The following is a 21,284-nucleotide window of genomic DNA, read 5'->3' as shown; positions in this document are numbered from 1 at the left end:
AGGTATTCACCAGTGTTCACACTGATATCCTCGTGGGCACACATTATCGGCATCCATCTCCTCCGCTATCTGGACGACTGGCTGATCCTGGTAGACTCGGAGTCGACCCTTCTTCGACACCGAGACAAGCTTCTGGGACTTTGCCAAGATCTAGGGATCATGGTAAATCTCGATAAGTCTTCTCTGCTTCCTTCTCAACGACTGGTATATCTAGGCATGATATCGGATACCAATCTCCATAAAGCCTTTCCATCAGACAACAGGATAGCAGATCCTTTCCTCGACCGAGAAGAGCTTCCAGCCCAATCGTGGTTACGTCTTCTAGGTCACCTTTCCTCCTTGGCTAGTCTAGTTCCAGACGGCCGCCTCAGGATGAGATCCCTGCAATGGCGGCTCAAGTCCCGTTGGAATCAATGCCACGACTCCCCAGACATTATGGTCCCTATGGGCCCTGCGGAACGGACGGACCTTCAGTGGTGGGTGACAGACGAAAACCTCCGAAAGGGAGTGGATCTTCTCGTCCTCCCCCAGGATTTGATGCTGTTTTTGGACGCCTCAAAAGAAGGGTGGGGGGCCCACGTTCTGAACCACAGGGCCTCAGGCCTATGGTCAGAATCAGAAAAGTACCTCCACATAAATCTGCTAGAGATGAAGGCCGTATATCTGGCACTTCAACAGTTCCAACAGACCCTGGTGGGTCACTCTGTAGTGGTGATGAGCGACACCACAATAGTGTTTTACATCAACAAGCAGGGAGGTACCTTTTCACAACACCTATCCCATCTTGCAGTAGAGATACTGAGATGAACCGAAGTCTGCTTGATTTCACTATCGGCTCGCTTCATTCCGGGCAAGAGGAATGTGCTCGCCGACAGTCTGAGCAGAGCATTGCAGATAGTGAGTACCGAGTGGTCTTTGGATCCTCTAGTAGCCTACAAAGTCCTGACTTTGTGGGGTTCCCCGATTGTGGACCTGTTCGCGACAGCCTTGAAATTCAAGCTTCCGCGGTACTGTTCCCCAGTCCCGGACCCCAAGGCACTCTGGCAAGATGCCTTCCAACAACGGTGGGACAACATCGACGTTTACGCCTTCCCACCGTTCTGTCTGATGAGAAGGGTGCTCAACAAGACCAGACTATCGGTCGACCTGTCAATGACCTTGATAGCTCCGCTATGGCATCATGCAGAGTGGTTCCCGGACCTTCTGCAGTTCCTGACGGAACTCCCGAGAGAACTTCCTCCACAACACGAGCTACTCAAGCAACCACACTGCAACATCTTCCACAAAGCCATAGCATCGCTTCGGCTTCACGCCTGGAGACTATCCAGCATCTCCTCACAGAGAGAGGCTTTTCGCAACAAGTTGCAGAAAGGATGTCTCGACACCTGCGAAAGTCATCCGCAGGGGTCTACCAGGCGAAGTGGAGAGTCTTCTGTGGTTGGTGTCGTGGAAGGGGTATCTCTCCCCTCGATGCCACTATTCCAGCAATAGCGGAGTTTCTTGTGTATTTGCGGGAAGAAATGCGCCTTTCAGTCTTGGCAGTGAAAGGCTATCGCTCAGCCTTAAGTCTGGCCTTCAGGCTGAAAGGAATGGACATTTCCTCCTCGCTGGAACTTTCTCTACTCACACGAAGCTACGAGCTTACCTGCCCTCAGTCGGAAGTGAGACCTCCTCCATGGAACGTGGTTCGAGTTCTCAGGTCTCTTAAGAGACCTCCGTTCGAACCATTACGCCAGGCTTCTGATCATCACCTGACCTGGAAGACGGTGTTCCTACTCGCTTTGACCTCAGCCAAGCGGGTCAGTGAACTTCATGGTCTCTCGTACGACGTCGCCCATTCAAGAGGATGGGGGGAGGTAATGTTCAGGTTCGTCCCTGAGTTTGTGGCTAAGACTCAAAATCCTTGGATTCTGGACCCACGGTTTGACTCTTTCCAGATTTCGAGTCTCCGTTCTGTAACAGATGACCCAGACCATCTCCTACTGTGCCCAGTAAGAAGTCTGAGGCTATATCTTAAGAGAACAGCTGCAGTTCGTCCTCAAGTGCAAGCATTGTTTGTGAGCACAGGGAGGACGAAGAGGAGGGTCACTAAGAACACCATCTCAGCATGGATTCGTAGGGTCCTCCACCATTCCCTGAATCCAGATCCTCCTCTGTCACGTCGCCCTAGAGCACACGATGTCAGAGGCATCGCTACGTCCCTGGCATTCAAGAGAAATTACTCATTGACGCAGGTTCTACAAGCTGGGGTCTGGAAGCGTCAAACGACCTTCACAGCCCACTACCTGCAGGACGTGACCCACAGGAGGCTCGATACGTTCTCTATCGGCCCTGTGGTGGCTGCACAACAGCTGGTCTAACCTCAGGCTCTTTAATGGACAAGTAGTAGAAGGTTGAGGGCATTGTTACCCGGTTTTAGTCTGCATGAATGAAGAAGTATGTCTGGCCCTTACTCTTTTCTTCATCCTCCCCTCTCTTGGGGAAAGCAGCATCCTGGGTTCTCTGCATAGCTGACCTCAAACCACTGCAGATAAACCATGCTTCCTTGTGTTCCTAGTATTAAAATAATACTGTCGCGTCCCCCATACCCTGACGAGGTGGTATTGGGAACGTCCTATCCTAGATTTCCATCTAAAGGATTTTAGGTCAACTTCCTGGGACGAGTCACACTTCATTCCTTCACCCATAAGCTTACGTAGGCCGCACGTTCCTTGCAGAGCAAGGGACTTGCTTGGTGCAGGGACTCCTTTTCTCGAGTACTACATACTCGGATTCTGAGTACCGGGCAAAGCCAAAGCCAGTAAGGCTGGGACTTACTACCCTACCTAAGGGTTGAGTCACCCTATGTAATTAGCGTAGTTTGTATTTCGGTTACGGAACAAATGACAAATTCGTAGATAATTTGTATTTTTCCTATCCATACAAACCTTAGCTATTTACACATACTTGCCCGCAAGCCCTGTCCCCCGTGAAGTCCTACCTCTAAGCGAAGTGAATCAGTTCACTGGTGTGTGAGGGGGGAGGGGTAGCTAGCTACCCCTCCCCTACCCCATTACCCCCTCGCTAACTAGGGAGGGGGTAGTTAACCCTCGTTAAAAATCTAATGGCTCGTCAGTCAGCTACGTCGAAAGTAATACCCTCTGTAAATAGCTAAGGTTTGTATGGTTAGGATAAACACAAATTATCTACGAATTTGTCATGTCTGCCTCATGTACATCTGCCTTACTCTCAGGGTGGATAGCGAGATTTGGTATCCTTGAGCATATTACTTCTGACAGGGGTACCACTTTCACCTCTCAATTGTGGACATCATTAGCGAACCTCCTGGGTATTACCCTACATCAGACAACCACCTACAACCCTGCAGCCAACGGAATGGTTTCATCACACCCTCAAAGCAGCTTTAATGTCCCAATGCAATGACTCTAACTGGTTTACTCAGTTTCCCTGGGATCTCTTGGGATTAAGAACCGCTCCTAAGGATGACCTGGATGTCTCGGCAGCTGAAATGGTGTAGGGAGACCCATTGGTTGTCTCTGCTGGTCAAGATAATAATCTCTGGCACTGATCATCATTCAGTTAGTCCTTTATGCATGTTGCATTTTTCATAATTCAGACCATCCTTTGCATTCGGATCTTCCCAGTAGGGTTACCAGATTATTTCGACTGGATTATCGTACATGAGCCTTTATATTGCTGTTTTCAACCAAAATTATTTTACGCAGTTTCAATATGATTATTAAGGAGTTACATGATTGACTTATTTCAAAATATTTTAGTATAAGTGTTTAATTAAACACACACATAAACATATGAATATACCTAAGGTATGTATCGTACATGTACGATAATTATCGTACGAATGGCACCCCTGCCTCCCAGCCATATCGGTACCATCCTGCACGTAATAGTGTACAGTACTAGGTATGCAGTTAATTCTGATAGTCATAGATTCTCTATCATGAAGCTCAATACTATACACTATTCTAGAAGCTTGACCTCAAACCACTGCAGGTAAACCATGCTTCCTTGTGTTCCTTGTATTAGGTGTAATACTGTCATGTCCTCATACCCTGACGAGGTGGTATTGGGAATGTCCTATCCTAGATTTCCATCTAAAGGATTTCAGGTCAACTTCCTGGGACGAGTCACACTTCATTCCTTCACACACAAGCTTACGTAGGCCGCACCAGATTGTATATGAAAACTCATGGTTCTTGGTAAATTTTTACAAGATTAACATTTCACTTTGTACAGCCACAAATTCTGTAACTGTAGCCAAACATTACTGGTTCTAAGCATGAGAATTTGCCTGTTTTATTTATTCATTTAGGGAAATTCAGCGCCGGTTATCAACTGGGGAGATAAGCTGACAGTTACACTTTGAGGTTAAAGTTCACATTTCTCTCATACAGGGACATTTCCTTAACCCTTTTACCCCCAGGTTCTTTGGAAATTTCCAACCCTTAACCCCCAGGGGGTTATTTTTTTCCCCAGCACATTTTGCAGTATATTCTTTTTAAATTGCTCTAACAGCCTTAATTTTTGTCATAGAGAGGTCAGGTTGGTCTCATTCTCTTGGAAAATGCCTGAATTTTTTCAAAAAATTATCAAAAATATGAAAAAAAAAAATTTTTATAGCATTTTTTTGCAAGGATGTACCGGTACGTCCATGGGGGTAAAGGGATGGGTTTTGTGAAACGTACCAGTACGTCCTTTGGGGGTAAAAGGGTTAATATCATCTACACTGACATCAGCCATACAAAGGATAGCAGGAAGACCAACTACCAGTAGGTATATTAACAGTAATTTACTATGAACATTGAAAACAGTTTAACATCTTTTGGAATATTCTTGTTATAAAACTGAAAAGTAATATTGCAGTACTGTACAGTAAAGTATTCCTGTTATTATTATTATTACTAGCTAAGCTACAACCCTAGTAGGAAAAGCAAGATGCTATAAGCCTAAGGTCTCCAACTGGGAAAAAATAGCCCAGTGAGGAAAGGAAATAAAAAAATATGAGAAATAATGAACAATTAAGATATTTTAAAAACAGTAACAACATCAGAACATATATTTCATATATAAACTATTGAAAGACTTATGCCAGCCTGTTCAACATAAAAACATTTGCCACAAGTTTGAACTTTTGAAGTTCAACCAATTCAACTACCTAATTAAGATCATTCCACAACTTGGTCACAGCTGAAATAAAACTTCTAGAATACTGTGTAGCATTGAGCCCCATGATGAAGAAGGCCTGACTATTAGAATTAATGGCATGCCTAGTATTACAAACAGGAGGGAACTATCCAGGAAGATCCGAGTGTAAAGGATGATCAGAATTCTAATACAATCTAACTACTTATTTCCAGTGTTATCCCTACGTTAAGGGGTTGGTTGCCTTCCATCAAAGGCAACCTCTTCTTTCTATATCATCCTTTAACTTATCTTACCACCTATTTTCTGCCTTCCTCTCAATCTTCTCTCCACTAAAAGGTTCCTTCCAATGTCCTCCTCACTCCCACTTTTACATTTTACTCTGTGTCCACTTCACATCTGTATTCCACAACTCCAAATCATTGGCCCCACCACCCTTTGTGCTTCTCCCAGCTCCTCTCCTTCATTTACAGCATTCAATAGTTGTTCAAAATCCTCTCTCCATCATCTCTTAAATGTCTTCAACCTATCAGCTCCTCTCCTTCATTTACAGCATTCATTAGTTGTTCAAAATCCTCTCTCCATCATCTCTTAAATGTCTTCAACCCTATGCAATATATTTTGATCTTTATCCTTGATACAATTAAACAACACTCATAGATCAATTTTATTTTTCAGAACATAAAAAAAAACAAAATTCTTTACATCTACAAAAGCAATTTACAGCATTCATTAGTTGTTCAAAATCCTCTCTCCATCATCTCTTAAATGTCTTCAACCCTATGCAATATATTTTGATCTTTATCCTTGATACAATTAAAAAACACTCACAGATCAAATTTATTTTGCAGAACATAAAAAAACAAAATTCTTTACATCTACAAAAGCCATTGTAACAATTACGTACTATAGCTAGATAAAAAAGGGATTTTGACGTAGAAAAAATATATTTTTGGGTGGGATAGCTATGTTGTTCTGATGAAAGTTCCTTCTGGCAACTTTCTACAGTATAATATTTCTGCAATTGATATTACGAGAGAATTATCGTTGGGTATCACAGGGTTCCAACCCCAGGAAATAACTATCCGAAGATATCGTGTATAATCAGGGACGTATCCTAAGATAACCATAGATATCTGCACCACAAACAGACCTTACCAGTCTAATCCACCGAGGGGTAGGATAAGTAAGGTGCCATTACACATCCTATCACCTTCCAGTGCTCCTATACGATCCTGCTTCACATTCCTTTGTACGCAGCTGGTGGCTACAGTGCGGTTGATTTTTGCGGGCGCTTTTTTCACAGTTTTTGAAGACCTGTTTTGTGATATGGCTTCCTCTTCTTAGGCAAGGGGGTCAATTGCACTTTCATTTTGGATATAACTATCTGTTTCATCACTCATTACAATAAAATCACATTGTTCTTCATCAGTTGTAGCAGTACTATTATTTAAAAACTGTCTATCTTCATTGACAACTACAAAAGGCTTTAGTTTATTGAAATCAAAACCACTTCCAGTTTTTACTGAAGACATTTTCACATTACTGGTACTTTCTTCATCGGAAATCAGGGAAATGATTTCTTCACTAGGAGTATCGGACAAAATGTCATCCTCATCTTCTGTTGGGATCAACGTGGGACTTGGGTCTTTGTTTTCTTTCCTATGCATTTCTTTTTGTAGATCTGTTTCATGGTTACAAATCTCATTCCCACATTTGCACGCAAACGACTTCTCTCTGGAATGAGTTTTCATGTGGTCACTGAAAACTTCAGTCGTTGGAAATCTTTTGACGCATAGGGTACATGTGAAAGGGTTACCAACTTTACAGAGTTTAGGATGTATACTTTCTGCTTTTACTTTGATTAATTTTCCACATGCAACACATTTACATGTAGATTCTTCATGAATTTTCCACGACTTTTTATTAAAGATTTCTGCACAAACTTTGCAGGTATAAGGAACTTTCGCAGAATGCCCAAGTAAATGTTGCCAAAAAAGTCTTTTATTTGTCCACACACCCAAACAAAGTCTGCATTGATATTTTCTGCTTTCTGCACCAATATATTTTAAATTGTCATTATTGTCTGAATCTGTAACTGTTTCTGAATACTCTTCATTACACATAACCGTTTCAACTATTTTTGGCTGATCATCCAGTCCCTGTGAAGCATGATGACCACCGTTACACCTACCAGACGTCTCGGTGACATATTGACAGGTGTGAGCAGACCGGCTACTTTTCGATGTGAAACTCCTGGGACATATCTTGCACCGGAAAGTTTTTCCGTCACGGTGAGCCTGCATGTGACGCGTGAAGGCATGAGTGGTAAAAAAACGCTTGAAGCATAAGTTACACCAATGTTCCCTTTTATCATTAGTCTTTTTACCTTCAGACAATATACTGGTTTTTGGTGTTCTTTCTGAACCAGCACAATCTACATTTATATGAATTTTCATATGGAGATAAAAAGTGGTTACATCTTCAAAGGAAATGTCACACAAATTACATATATACTCATCCAAATCTGAAACAATAAAAAATCATTAGGGATTATATTCAGTTACCTAATATATTAAAATTATTTGGTATTATCATTAGAAACCTATAATATTCAATACTGTATAAAAATTGAGAAAATAAATTAGTTTCATAGCAAACCATTTATTACCAGCATTACTTCTGCTGTCAGAAAATGTTCCCAGTGTAAATGTGCGGTAAAAGAGTTAGGTCTAAGGTGTCTAACTCGTTCACCGGCTGTTTATATGTTTACATGCACTTGGTTTCCAGGATCTTTGGAATTTATCACGGGTTACCTTTTTACCTCCACCAATGAAGTTGGAGAGGAGGTTATGTTTTCGCCTGATGTTTGTCCATTTGTTTGTTTGTAAACAAGTTCCTGGCCAAAATTTTATTCATTGATTAACCCTTTTACCCCCAAAGGACGTACTGGTATGTTTCACAAAACACATCCCTTTACCCCCATGGACGTACCGGTACGTCCCTGCAAAAAAATGCTATTTACAATTTTTTTTTTTTTTTTTTTTGATAATTTTTTGAGAAAATTCAGGCATTTTCCAAGAGAATGAGACCAACCCGACCTCTCTATGACAAAAATTAAGGCTGTTAGAGCAATTTGAAAAATATATACTGCAAAATGTGCTTGAATAAAAAATAACCCTTGGGGGTTAAGGGTTGGAAATTTCCAAATAGCCTGGGGGTAAAAGGGTTAATGAAACATTCAGGGATTAATCGTTATGCTGTGACATGGAAGTGATTCAATTTTGAAAGTTCTTGATCAAGGTCGTGCAAAAGGTCGACCGAATTAACCCTAACCTTGAGAAATAAGCTGCCTTGGTGGAGGTATACTATCTACTGCAGTGGTTCCCAACCTTTTTTTCTGTCATTTCCCCCCTGCACCCAGTTCAACCATCCAGATTTCCCCCTTCATGCCCCGCCCAGCCCTCATGCCCACTCGCCTGCCTCAGAAATGGGCATGACACTCCAATTCTCCCCTTGAATATCATGTCTTTGAGAACTGATATGATCATATCACAATTGAATGGCTAACAACAAATTGCCGCACGTACTGTGAGGACATTTTCCGCTTGTTTTAGTTAGTAGGTAGTGTAATTATTTCCCCCCTGGAAGCTTCAAATTTCCCCCCAGGGAGAAATTTCCCCCAGGTTGGGAACCACTGATCTACTGGGTGCCCCTCTAGTTCATCAATCATATTGAACCCAATTCAAATGCCTGAAAGAAGCTGAAAAGCTAAGAGTGATAGTAAGCACATAATACATTGTCAGGCCAGAATACATCACTGTCATTCGCATTAAATTCTCGAGCTATATTAGGATCTGGGAAAAGTCAGTCTCACACACACAAAAAAGAAGCAACTGATTATTATCCATGATGGAAGATTTTATGCAAAGCCTGTGTCTATCCGAAAAACTGTGGCTAGTTCTGTAATTAAGAATCTTGTATTTTTTAACCCTTTTACCCCCAAGCTCTTTGGAAATTTCCAACCCTTAACCCCCAAGGGGTTATTTTTTCCCCAGCACATTTTGCAGTATATATTTTTTAAATTGCTCTAACAGCCTTAATTTTTGTCATAGAGAGGTCAGGTTGGTCTCATTCTCTTCGAAAATGCCTGAAATTTCTAAAAAAAATATCAAATATATGAAAAAAAAAATTTTTATAGCATTTTTTTGCAAGGACGTACTGGTACGTCCATGGGGGTAAATGGATGAGTTTTGTGAAACGTACCAGTACGTCCTTTGGGGGTAAAAGGGGTTAAGAAAAACATTCTGTAGTTACAAAATGGCTTCACAGAACATGTTAATGTAATTTATATTAAAAAAATTAATTCACCAAGACAGTCATCTGGTTCCTGTTTTAAAAGATATCGAAGCAAATATTCTTCAGAACCACAACATATAGAAAGGAGAAAAGTTTGCCACCTTCTCCACAGGTTATCACCTTTTACACTTATATAAGAGGTTGGGTAGAAAACTTTCTTAAAACAGCAAGAGTTCTGTCTGTAGGAAAGAAACGACAACAAGGTTTTGAGGAATTCCAAAAAGTCTCTTTGTAAAGAATATGATGGTAGAAGCATTAAGATCAAACAAGACAACCAAAGGTGTATATTAGTGGCACCAATGTCACAAAGTAAAAAGATTTTTAACCGATAAATATGTGCACAGACAGTCTCAATATTTTATTTGTTCACTACCAGTCAGAAGGACTTGAAATAATTGTGTACTGTCCATCTATAATAGTTTCTATACCCTAGACAGTGTATTCTTTGTGTTTTCTTGGGACAACACAGAGGTGTACACTCCCCCCCCCACTGTATTTATGATTACTTTATAGAATACTATGACAAGAGTTGGTTGTTTACTTGGTTCTCTCAAAATGGCTTTCAGACTAATTGATAGACATGACAAGACAAAATCCCGATTGGACAAAACTTCTACCTTCACTGACACTTAAGCAGGTTCCAACAGAGTAGATTTGATGGATATTCACATTGGAATTTCCAAAAGCATCTTAAGAGAGGATTTTTGGAGAATACAGCCAAAATATTCAGCAAACCACCTAAGGTTCTATAGTACTGTACTATACTGTACAACTAAACATAAAAATGGGGATCTTCCTGAAACTGGCACAATGTTAGAAGTATAGATCCAAAACGTACCACTGTCCCCATTATAGCATATCTCCTTTTTGTTTCTTCAAGAAGAGAGCAATAATATCAAAGGCTACAAGTCCGCTCTACAGTGAACCCTCGTTTATCGCGGTAGATAGGTTCCAGACCCGGCCGCGATAGGTGAAAATCCGCAAAGTAGTGACACCATATTTACCTATTTATTTCAACATGTATATTCAGACTTTTAAAACCTTCCCTTGTACGTAGTACTGTTAACAAACTACCCTTTAATGTACAGAACACTTAATGCATGTACTAACGTACCCTAAACTAAAACAGGCACAAATATTAAAGGCGACTTTATATCATGCGTTTCCTAAACACGCCAAAAAGCACGATAAAAAAATGGCAACCAATGTTTTGTTTACGTTTATCTCTGATTATTATGAAGAAACAAATGCATTTACACATTTGTGTATAGGTTAGTTTTTGCATCGATTATATTGATTATTCAGTACAGTATGTTGATTTGGTTATTACTAATGTTTGTTCCGTAACCGAAATACAAACCACGCTATTTACAAAGGGTTATTACTTTTAGCGTAGCTGAAATGGCGAGCCATTAGAATTTAACGAGGGTGTATTACCCCCCGCGCTAGTTAGCGGGGGGGTAGGGGAGTGGTAGCTAGCTACCCCTCCTCCCCCTCACACACACGTGAATACTCACTTTCACTTTTGGCTTGGACTGTGACAGACGTCTCTGTCTTGGTCCTCGCTTGGCAGCCATTGTCTGTTTTGTCTTTACTTAATCGCTTACTTTTCTTTTACTCAATATATATGTAAACATGTTTTCATGTTTATATATATATTTGAGTATAGAAATAAGTAAGTTTCCTTTTCAGATGTGTGTGTGTAGTGTACGATATCTACGTGGAGGCCTCGGCAGTTAGGCCACCACGGCGTATTTTATGGGTGGCGATCGAGTTTGACTTATGTCTTTCTCTCTCTCTCTCTCTCTCTCTCTCTTGAGGTCGTTCACCCTTTTACTACGTGTTACTACGCCCTTGTAGCCTAGCTTCCTTTCCGTGTGGGGGGTTGCTACGCGTACGTTTGTATCAATTAGTTATGAATCTAATTGTAGTTGTTTTTTCTCAGCTTGTAGAACGATTCCTTTGAGGGTTTTCGTTCTTTCTTTAGTGTTCATTCATTTTTAAATTACATAATTACATAGTTACATAATTATAATTGTTATAATTCTGTTTTGGTTACAGCTCTCCTTCCGCGAGTGTAAGTGGTTGTGAGGGCACGTGCCTGTTGTGTAATTCTTGTTCCTTTCCCTCGGGATTCCTCTTCGGAGCCTTCCCGGGGGAATGAATGTGTACTAATATTATTTGTTTTATTTTTTTACAGTTACCGATCTAGTTCGTTTCTGTAATATAGCAACGGTGTGAGCTGTCTGGTTGAGTCCTGGGGATTCGGCTGTTGCTGCCTCCCCCCTTGTATTTTCGTCAGGGGCGTGTCTCCTTCTACTGGTAGTACTCCCGTGTCGACGGACAGCTCTCCAGTTCATTTTAGAACAGTCAGGAGGCTTGCCTCCTTGGGCGGGGATAACTTTCCTTCCGAGGGAAGTTTTTCCTGTCCAGGCTTGAGTTTTTCCCCTTTTGGGGGGTTCTTCTCTTGCCTTTTTTTCGTGCGACTATGCTCTTGGTGCTGAGCGGTCGCACCTGCAGTTTCGCTCAAGGGGCTGGGCAACTGCAGGAGCTCCTCTTCGGAGGATTGCTCCTTTTAGGTCACTGGCTGACCAGTCTCTTCCTCGAAGTGTTTCTCTTTCGTTCGCGAGAGAGTACACTCATAGAGACTCCTCTTCGAAGGTTTCTTCTGTTGCTGTTGCTGTTGGCCTCCCTCGCCGTAAGGCCCTTCGTCCGCCTCGTCGTAAGGGCCTCTCATCTCCCTATAAGGGTGCTTGAGGCGCCCTTTTGGATCTCCGTTTGCAGCCTACAACTCCTTTTTTTTTTTTTTTCTCGATCTTCCGCCTTGGTGCAGATGGACAGCAGTCTGATCTCGTCTTCCAACGGGCAACGGTCTTCCCGACGGACAACGGTCTGCCCGACGGACAGCGGTCTTCCGACGGACATCAGTCCCCCGGCGGACAACGATCCCTTCGGGGCAAAGGGTTGCCCCCACGGGGGTTCTTCCCTTGCGTGTCAGGGTTTCCCTGCGCGCCCTTCTGCTCATCAGCGCTCTCCTGTTCGTCAGCGCTTTCAAGATGATCTTCCCTGCGGTTCCTGTTACGTGCCCTGTGCGCCCACGTTCGCCCTCGCGATCTAGAACTTCGGTTCAGGTCGGGGTCAAGGACTTCTTCTTTGCGCAGGCTTCCACGCGTAGCCTTCTGCTCGTCAGCGATCATCAGCTCGCCAGCGATCATCAGCTCGTCAGCGATCATCAGCTCGCCAGCGATCTCCGGATCGCCCACGTGTGTTACAGCTGGCACGCCAACGTTCTCCAACACTTCTGAAGGAACATGGTTCGTCAGCTACTAGCTCACCTGCGCATGCTGATCGCCATCGCACGACCCTCAACTGCGGATGCTGATCACCATCGCGTGACCCTCAACTGCGGATGCTGATCGCCATCGCGCGACCCTCAACTGCGGATGCTGATCGCCATCGCGCGACCCTCAACTCCGGATGCTGATCGCCATCGCGCGACCCTCAACTGCGGATGCTGATCGCCATCGCGCGACCCTCAACTGCGGATGCTCAACCCTGAACGCGCGATCATTCACCTGCGCATGCTGCTCGCCATCGCACAACCCTGCACGATCGCCCGCTTACGCATGCTGCTCCTCATCGCACAACCCTGAACGATCGCCCTCCTGCGGATGCTGATCACCATCGCACCCTTTCACGCGATCATTCACCTGCGCATGCTGCTCGCCATCGCACAACCCTGCACGATTGCCCGCTTACGCATGCTGCCCCTCATCGCACAACCCTGAACGATCGCCCTCCTGCGGATGCTGATCACCATCGCACCCTTTCACGCGATCATTCACCTGCGCATGCTGCTCGCCATCGCACAACCCTGCACGATTGCCCGCTTACGCATGCTGCTCCTCATCGCACAACCCTGAACGATCGCCCTCCTGCGGATGCTGAGCACCATCGCACCCTTTCACGCGATCATTCCCCTACACATGCTGCTCGCCATCGCTTACCATCACGCGGTCATTATCGCCAGCGATCTTCTTCACCTACGCGGCAGCACGATCCCTCGCCGTCACGCCATCGCTTGCGTTCGTCGCCTCGGACACGTGTTCATTTACCTGCCCACTCGCCTGCGCGCCCGCGCGATCGCTCGCCTGCGCGCCCGCGCGATCGCTCGCCTGCGCGCCCCGCGCGATCGCTCGCCTGCGCGCCCGCGTGATCGCTCGCCTGCGCGCCCGCGCGACCGCTCGCCTGCGCGACCGTTCGCCTTTGCGCGACTGTTCGCCTTTGCGCGACCGTTCGCCCTCGCGCGACCATAGTTCGCGGCGAATTCCACAGCCGGTGGTAGCAGCAGGGACGCGTGCTCCTAGACGGCACTCGCGATCACCTCCATCCAAGCACAGGTTGGTAGTGCAGGACGAAGACAGGTCAGTACAGCATTCTTCCCCACCTTCTTTTCACGCAGGTACCGTCGGATCCACTCCAAAGGATCGCCCGATCCCTTTCACCTTAGCGAGGATTTCGGACTCTGTGTCCTTGGAGCAGCAGACATGGTTTGGTCCGCTGGCACGGGCATTAATGAGGGTTATGAAACCAGCACTCGCCGGCCAGGGTAACAAACCAGCGGCTGTCTCTCCTACGCTGAAGAGAAAGAGAGGAGTGGACTTCGTGGTGACTTCCCCCAGGGCGAAGTTGGTTCCCAAGAGGTCGGTCTCGAGGGTCCCCTCTCCTGCACGAGTACTCTCTCCTTCTCCTGCCCTGGAAGGATTTTTGGCGGGGGGGGCTTTCCGTTCAAGATTTCTACAAGGGGTGACTGCTTACCTCTTCCTCTGGGAGCTTACCAGGTTCTTTCCCTCCTCGGTTACGGCCCGAGGTTTGGTTCAAGGAAGCTACAGGAAGATCAAGGGTACTTTCCTCCTCTCGAGCTCAGACACCTTGGCCTTTCGTCGTTAAGTATCTACTTGCGGACAAGCTCGATGTTGTACCATCTGGACGCGCTGACTGAAGGCTTCCTTCGGGTGTCTCATCTGTGGAGGTCGACAACCTCAGACACCCTTCCATCCTTGAGAAGAGTTTTGTCTGTGCCCAAGGACAGAGACTTAGACAGCTGCTGTGCGGAGTAAATCGACTTCCGGTTTCACTCCTCCAAGGCGCTTTCTTCCAGACTCTGCAGGGCTCCAGCGCCCTTTTCTTTCAACCACGTCGGCCTAAGTTATCGGCTACGACAACTGGGACAAGGTGTCCAATTGCAGTTTCCTCCTGTCAGGAACAGATGGCACGGGAGACTCCCCCGGGGGGGCATAGGCCTAAAAGGAGTTCACGAACTCTAGGATTGCAGGTTTTTTCGCTGGGAGGATGCTTAAGGTTACTCATCCAAATGACAGCTTCCCGATGCCCATTCCCGCACAATCTCTGTGAGTAGCCAAGGATATCGCGCCTGCCGTCTCTGTCAGCGAATTCAGTGTCTCTGAACCTCTATGCCATAGCGTCAGCAGAGTTGCCCGGTTGGGCAGAATGATCCATACCTTAGGCGAAGGTCTTCCTTAGGATCATCGACGGCTTCACCCCCGGTCCCCTCAGTCAATCCTTTCTTGTAAGGAAGGATCTGAGAGGGGATGTCCATAGTCGACCTCTCAGCCCTGATCAAGTTTGTCGAACAAACTTCGGCCAGCGTAGACCAGCAGAATCGATCAGACTGGTAACGAGGCGACAGGACTCCTTTAACCCTGGATCGGAAGGACGGGTACTTTCAGTTTCCATTCCATCCATCTTCCAGGGTGCTCGTCGAATTCAGCCTAGACTGCAAGTATTCCTGCTTATGATGCAGTGTGGCTATCCCGCCGTGGCATAGCAGGTTTGTTTCCCCAGAGAACTCTCCCTGCCTTCCTCTTGGCCGCTCAGGTGCAGGCTTCCGTCTCCTCTGCTGTTTGGAGGGCTGGTCAACTCCGGTAGGCTCGGGTTTCGACCTTCTTCAGCGCCGGGACAAGCTTCCGGATGCTGACCATGAGTGTGGGCTCATGGTATTTTGCTTGGAGCCTTCTCTTCCTCTGCCTCAACATCTGGAGTATCTGGCCATGATTTTGAGTCAACCGCCTTACCACATTGGAAACCCCGCTTCTCGTCCGTCCAGCGAGGTTAAGCAACGTCGGTACTTGGATGGGTGACCACCTGGGGACGCCAGATTCTGTTACCGCATCCTCCGAGCCTTCCTTTCGGTTGACTGTGGCAAGACTGAGGAGAGTCGCAGTACCTGTTCTCAGTCAAGCAGAGCTTTCAGCCCTACCTTGGAACGTTTCCTAGTTCTTCTTTCCTCATTGACCCGTCTATAGTCCGAACGGTCGCCTCAGGATAAGTTCCATGTGGGGCGATCCAAGTCCCGGTGGCTTCAGGCAATGTTTAACCGGACTCCCTGGCCCTATGGGACCAGCGGAACTATTAAACCTGCAATGGGTGTTGACCTATGGAGCCTCTTGATGGTAGTGGATATTCTCGTCCTTTCCCCACATTCTTGATGCGGTTCTCGGACTCGTCAAAGGAAAGGGGGGGGGCATGTTCCGGTCCAGGCCTATGGTCAAGACCTGAAGGATACCTCTCCATCATTCAGGCAGGCTTAGGGGCCTTAGTCTGGCCCCTCTTCAGATCCTACAGCTCCTGCCAAGTCGCCCCGTTGCGCGTCGACTTCATTCTAACCAGCAGGGGACGCATTTTCACACCTTCACATCTTGCAGTAGAGATACCGGGATGATTGAGATTCTCTCAATTCCACCATCGGCTCTCTCATTCCAGGCAGGGGAATGTTTCTCTCAGACTATCCGAGCAGAGCCTCATAGAGAGAGTGTACCTAGGGGTCTTTGACCTTGGGTAACCAGCAAGTGCTGGTCTGGGGGACCTGATCGCGACACCTTGGAACCTCAAGCTTCCACTAGTCTTCCCCCCAGTCTCAGACCCCGAGACTCTGGCAAGATGCATTCCGGTGATGGTGGGACAAATTCGACGCCTGCGTCTTCCCTCCTTTTTGTCTGCAGACAATGGGTCTCAACAAAACCAGGTTGTCTGTCAACCTTTCAATGGGAGAGCTCCATTGGGACTATGCGCAGAACGGTTTCTGGACCCTCTGCTTCCCCTGACGGAACTCCCGGGAGAGCTTCTCCCACGGCGCAGACTACTCAAGCAACCACACTGCGACATCTCTCCCGAACCGGGGCGTCGCTTCGGCTTCATGCCTGGAGACACTACGCTTCCTCCTCTAGAAGAGACAACCCGCTACAGTCGCGGTACGGAGGTCGCGTCATTTGCGATAGTCATCCACAGGGGTCTCCCAGGCAAAGTGAAGAGTCTAAGGTGGTGGGTGCCGTGGGAGATATACCTCTTCCCGTGAGGCCTCTTCTCCAGCAATAACGGTCTTATTGCCTTTCGGCGGGAGGAAACTCCTTTCCGCTCTCGGCAATGAAGCCTGTCGCTCAGCCTTTCCCTGACCTTCAGGCTTAAAGGAATAACTTTTTCCTGCCCGCTGGATCTATCCTCGCTCATGCGAAGCTACGATCGTCCCTGCCCTAGTCGGAGGAAGACCTCCAACTTGGAGCATGGCTCGGACTTTTAGTCCTTTAAGAGATCTTCTCAAGACCCTTTTACGACAGGCCTCGGATTGTATTCCGCCTTGGGTCTTCTGCTCACTCTGGCCACGGCCAGTGTGTAAGCAATCTTCTTGGTCTCTTACTACTCCCCCCTTTCTAAGGAAGAGGGGAAGGCAACATTCAGGCTCGCTCCTGAGTTGTTGGCTAGACTCAGAATCTGAAGGTCCCGACCCTTCGGTCCGATTCATTCAAGATTTCGAGTCTCCATTCTGTGTGTTATGTCCCAAGACCTTCTCTTTCTTGCCAGTAAGGAATCGAGAGGTTAGCGCTGGGAACAGCTGCAGTTTGGCCTCAGTTGCAGCCGATTTGAGAACACATGGAGGACATGGGGGGAGAGTCACCAGTATACCTCTTCAGCCCGGACTCGAGTACATTCATCTCGACCTGTCTTCAAACCCTCCCCCGTCACGTCGCCCTACAGCACGATGTTGGATACATCGCAACGTCCTCGCCTTCGAGTAATACTACTCTGTGACGCAGGTGCTACAAGCTGGAGTCTGGAAGCGTCTGATGACCTTCGCAGCCCGCTTCCTGCAGGGCGTGACCCACAGGAGTCTCGATACGTTTTCTATCGCTCTGTGGTGGCTACACAACAGCTGGTCTAACCTCAGGCTCCTTTTTGGACAGGTAGCAGAAGGTTGAGGGCATTGTTATCAGGTTTTAGTCTGCATGAACGAAAGAAGTATGTCTGGCCCTTACTTCTTTCTTCATCATCCCCTCTACGGGGAAGCAGCATCCTGGTCTCTGCATAGCTGACCTCGAACCTCTGCAGGTAAACCATGCTTCCTTGTGTTCCGAGTATTGAGTCAATACTGTCGCGTCCCCCATACCCTGACGAGGTGGTATTGGGAACGTCCTAACCCAGAGTTCCTTCTGGAACTCCAGGTCAACTGCCTAAGACGGGTCACACTTCTTCCTTCACACACAAGCTTACGTAGGCCACATGGTTCCTTGCGGAGCAAGGAACTTGTGAGGTGCAGGGACTCCTTTTCTCGAGTGCGACTCACTCGGATTCTGAGTCCCCGGGTAAAGCCAAAGCCAGTATGGCTGGGGACTTTCCACCCTTCCTAAGGGATAAGTCACCCTTTGTAAATAGCGTGGTTTGTATTTCGGTTACGGAACAAATGACAAATTCGAAGATAATTTGTATTTTTCCTAACCATACAAACCTTAGCTATTTACACATATTTGCCCGCCAGCCCTGTCCCCCAAGACAAGTCCTACCTCTAAGTGAAAGTGAGTATTCACGTGTGTGTGAGGGGGAGGAGGGGTAGCTAGCTACCACTCCCGTACCCCCCCGCTAACTAGCGCGGGGGGTAATACACCCTCGTTAAATTCTAATGGCTCGCCATTTCAGCTACGCTAAAAGTAATAACCCTTTGTAAATAGCTAAGGTTTGTATGGTTAGGAAAAATACAAATTATCTTCGAATTTGTCATTTTACTTAATTTTTCTTAGGACTTCCAAATGAAATGTTTTTCTTTATGACGCCGCCTGAAACGACGGCGTCACAAAGTAAGCTCAGTAAACAAACTAAGGAATTTAACGCGCATGATGAAAGTGATAAATAATGATATTACAGTAAAAGCTTTTATAAAATATGCTATTACAAATATTATTTACCGTATCTATATAAAATCATACATACGTAGCAAAGCAGGAAAACAATCTACGAGAGAGAGAGAGAGAGAGAGAGAGAGAGAGAGAGAGAGAGAGAGAGAGAGAGAGAGAGTTGTTTTACATACGTAAATGTAAATTTTAAACAAAAAAAAATAGCCCCATTTCATATAAAATAGATTACAAATATTTTAATTTATCATATTACAGTAGTCTGTAAAATACTGTAAAGTTCAGTACAGTATGTTGTTGTTATAGTCGTGGCGATGAAATTCTCACGAAACAAAAACACGCCATTTGATTACAACAGCTGATTCATTCTCTCTCTCTCTCTCTCTCTCTCTCTTCGTGTTATACAATACTTACATTTAGATGAAGAAACTAAAATTAGTTTTCTTAGTGTCAATTAAATACGAAACAAAAAAAAATTAGGCCGAGTCTACATCCATTTCAATCATAGCTAAAAATACGGCATCCGATTTCATCAGCAAACCACTATTTTTTGGGAAATATCATTTTATTCTAGAAAATTGCCACTCTTTAAATAGTTAATTGCACATTAAGAAAGCGTGTTGTTTTGTTTTTAAATTTCGGGTGTGTTGACTTCTTTTTGTTTTACTTTTGGCTGTGATTAGATCAGCTGTCATCTAGCTGCCGCTCTTGAGTGTGTACGAATACACTAACAAAGTATCGTTTATACCATTTCTTAACTTATTCAAACCGTCTACAGTATACAGTTGATATTACATAAGCACCAATGTGTTATAACCTATCAAATTTTTTTGTTTATTACATTTAAACCCCCCCCCTCTCTCTCTCTCTCTCTCTCTCTCTCTCTCTCTCTCTCTCTCTCTCTCTCTCTCTCTCTCTCTCTCTCTCTCTCTCTCTCTGTGGGCTACTTTTCACTACCTCTCATTCCTTACCTCTCTCTATCTCTCTAACAAATGATATCTTTGTTGCTCCTCAAAGTTTCATTTATATTGAAAATCAATCATGATTCAATTTTCCTTACTTTCTCCAATCTCGCACCATCGATCACATCGCGGTATTTTTTATATTTCCGGAAAATCCACGATATATGTATATACATGGGTTATGAAAAAAATCCGCGAAGTGGTGAATCCGCGATGGTCGAACAGCGAAGTAGCGAGGGTTCACTGTACCAGATCTTTCAAATTAAGAAAGCAGACCTTTATTATTCTTCCTCAAATTTGAAATGATTATATCAACAGTGAAAATATTCTTCAAAAATATGAAGCCATTTGGATGTGACCTTTCCCTGGTCTTAAGAAACCTATTTAGGGCCTTTAGGAACCATTAAAATACACACCCCTGGGCTGAGTAACCACTTTTCTTTGGGGACAGGGTGGCGGGCTATTTGTATAAATAGCTCCAGGTTTGTATGTTTGGAAAAATTTGTCATTTGTTCCTGCACAAATACAAACCCTTCATTATTTATAGGGGTGACTCACTTTTAGGAGGGAGGAAATCCTCATCAACTGGCCTTGGTAATGACCCACGGCTCTCCCTACTTCGATATGTGATCGAAGTAGTAGCAACCCTACCCTTGCTAAAATCGCATGCTATGCACCATTAGCTGCCTGCAGAAGCTTGTGTGTGTTCGTGAAACTAGCAATGCGGCTGCTCTTTAATGTAGGAAATCGAGTCACAAAGATACGAGAGTCCTTAGACTTTACCCAGTACCCTCCCCTGAAAAGGTATTGGACACAAAAAAGTATTATTTCTATACTTCAGATGCACAAGGGAAATGAGTCTTACCTGCAGAAAGGTGAGATCAGCTGCACTGAGGACCATGGTGCTGTTTTCTCCGGGGTGGGAGAAGGTGAAAGGAAGTCATTCTTATTCATTCACCCCACACTAACCCAGGTAACCTCAGCCCTCAACCTTCTGCTACTTGTCCATCAAGGAGCTTGAAGTGTTTTGACCACTTCTTGTGCCGCCACCACAAGACCAATGGAAAACCTATCCATGTTTCTGTGGGTCACGTCTTGCAGGTAGTGGGTGGGGAAGATCGCCCGACGCTTCCACACGCCTGCTTGTAGTACCTGCGCTATAGAGTAGGCCTTTTTGAACGCCAGGGATGTTGCAATGTCCCTGACGTCATGAGCTCTGGGTCGTTTGAAAGGAGGAGGATCTGGATTGAGAGGAGATCCAGGAGGAAATGGTATTCCTAGTGACCCTCCTCTTAACCTTCCCTGTGCTGCCAAACAGTGCTGACACATGGGGGCAAGCAGCTGCCATTCTTTTAAGGCATAGTCGGCCCTCTTTTATCGCAAGTTCTTTCTTTACGGTTTGGTTTTTGTGCAACCAAGAACAATGCAACAACTAATAAATAAAAATTCCCACAAAAATCACTATAAAATTCAAGCTTGGCGACGATTTCAAATAGCCCGCTCCTTTACATCGGTGTTGGAATGCATCTTGCCAAATACAGTAGCTTGAGGATCCAGGACTGGGGAGCAGTACAACGGGATCCGGAAGTTCAGGGCTGTT

At 45.5% G+C, this 21,284-nt stretch overlaps 1 protein-coding gene across 1 annotated transcript in view; it reads right to left on the bottom strand.

Moving 5' to 3' along the window:
• Window positions 1-5,817: 5,817 nt before the first annotated feature.
• The window catches only part of LOC137652982 (zinc finger protein Xfin-like), a 67,958-nt gene continuing 52,491 nt past the window's right edge, over window positions 5,818-21,284 (bottom strand). Inside the window, exon 7 of the mRNA XM_068386373.1 lies at window positions 5,818-7,690. Within this exon, the coding sequence (XP_068242474.1) occupies window positions 6,507-7,690 (1,184 nt within the window). The 3' untranslated portion in view covers window positions 5,818-6,506. The remainder of the gene's footprint in view (window positions 7,691-21,284) is intronic.

The sequence above is a fragment of the Palaemon carinicauda genome, chromosome 14, assembly GCF_036898095.1.
Source record: "Palaemon carinicauda isolate YSFRI2023 chromosome 14, ASM3689809v2, whole genome shotgun sequence".
Taxonomy (NCBI): domain Eukaryota; kingdom Metazoa; phylum Arthropoda; class Malacostraca; order Decapoda; family Palaemonidae; genus Palaemon; species Palaemon carinicauda.
This window is presented reverse-complemented; position numbering and strand designations above follow the sequence as displayed.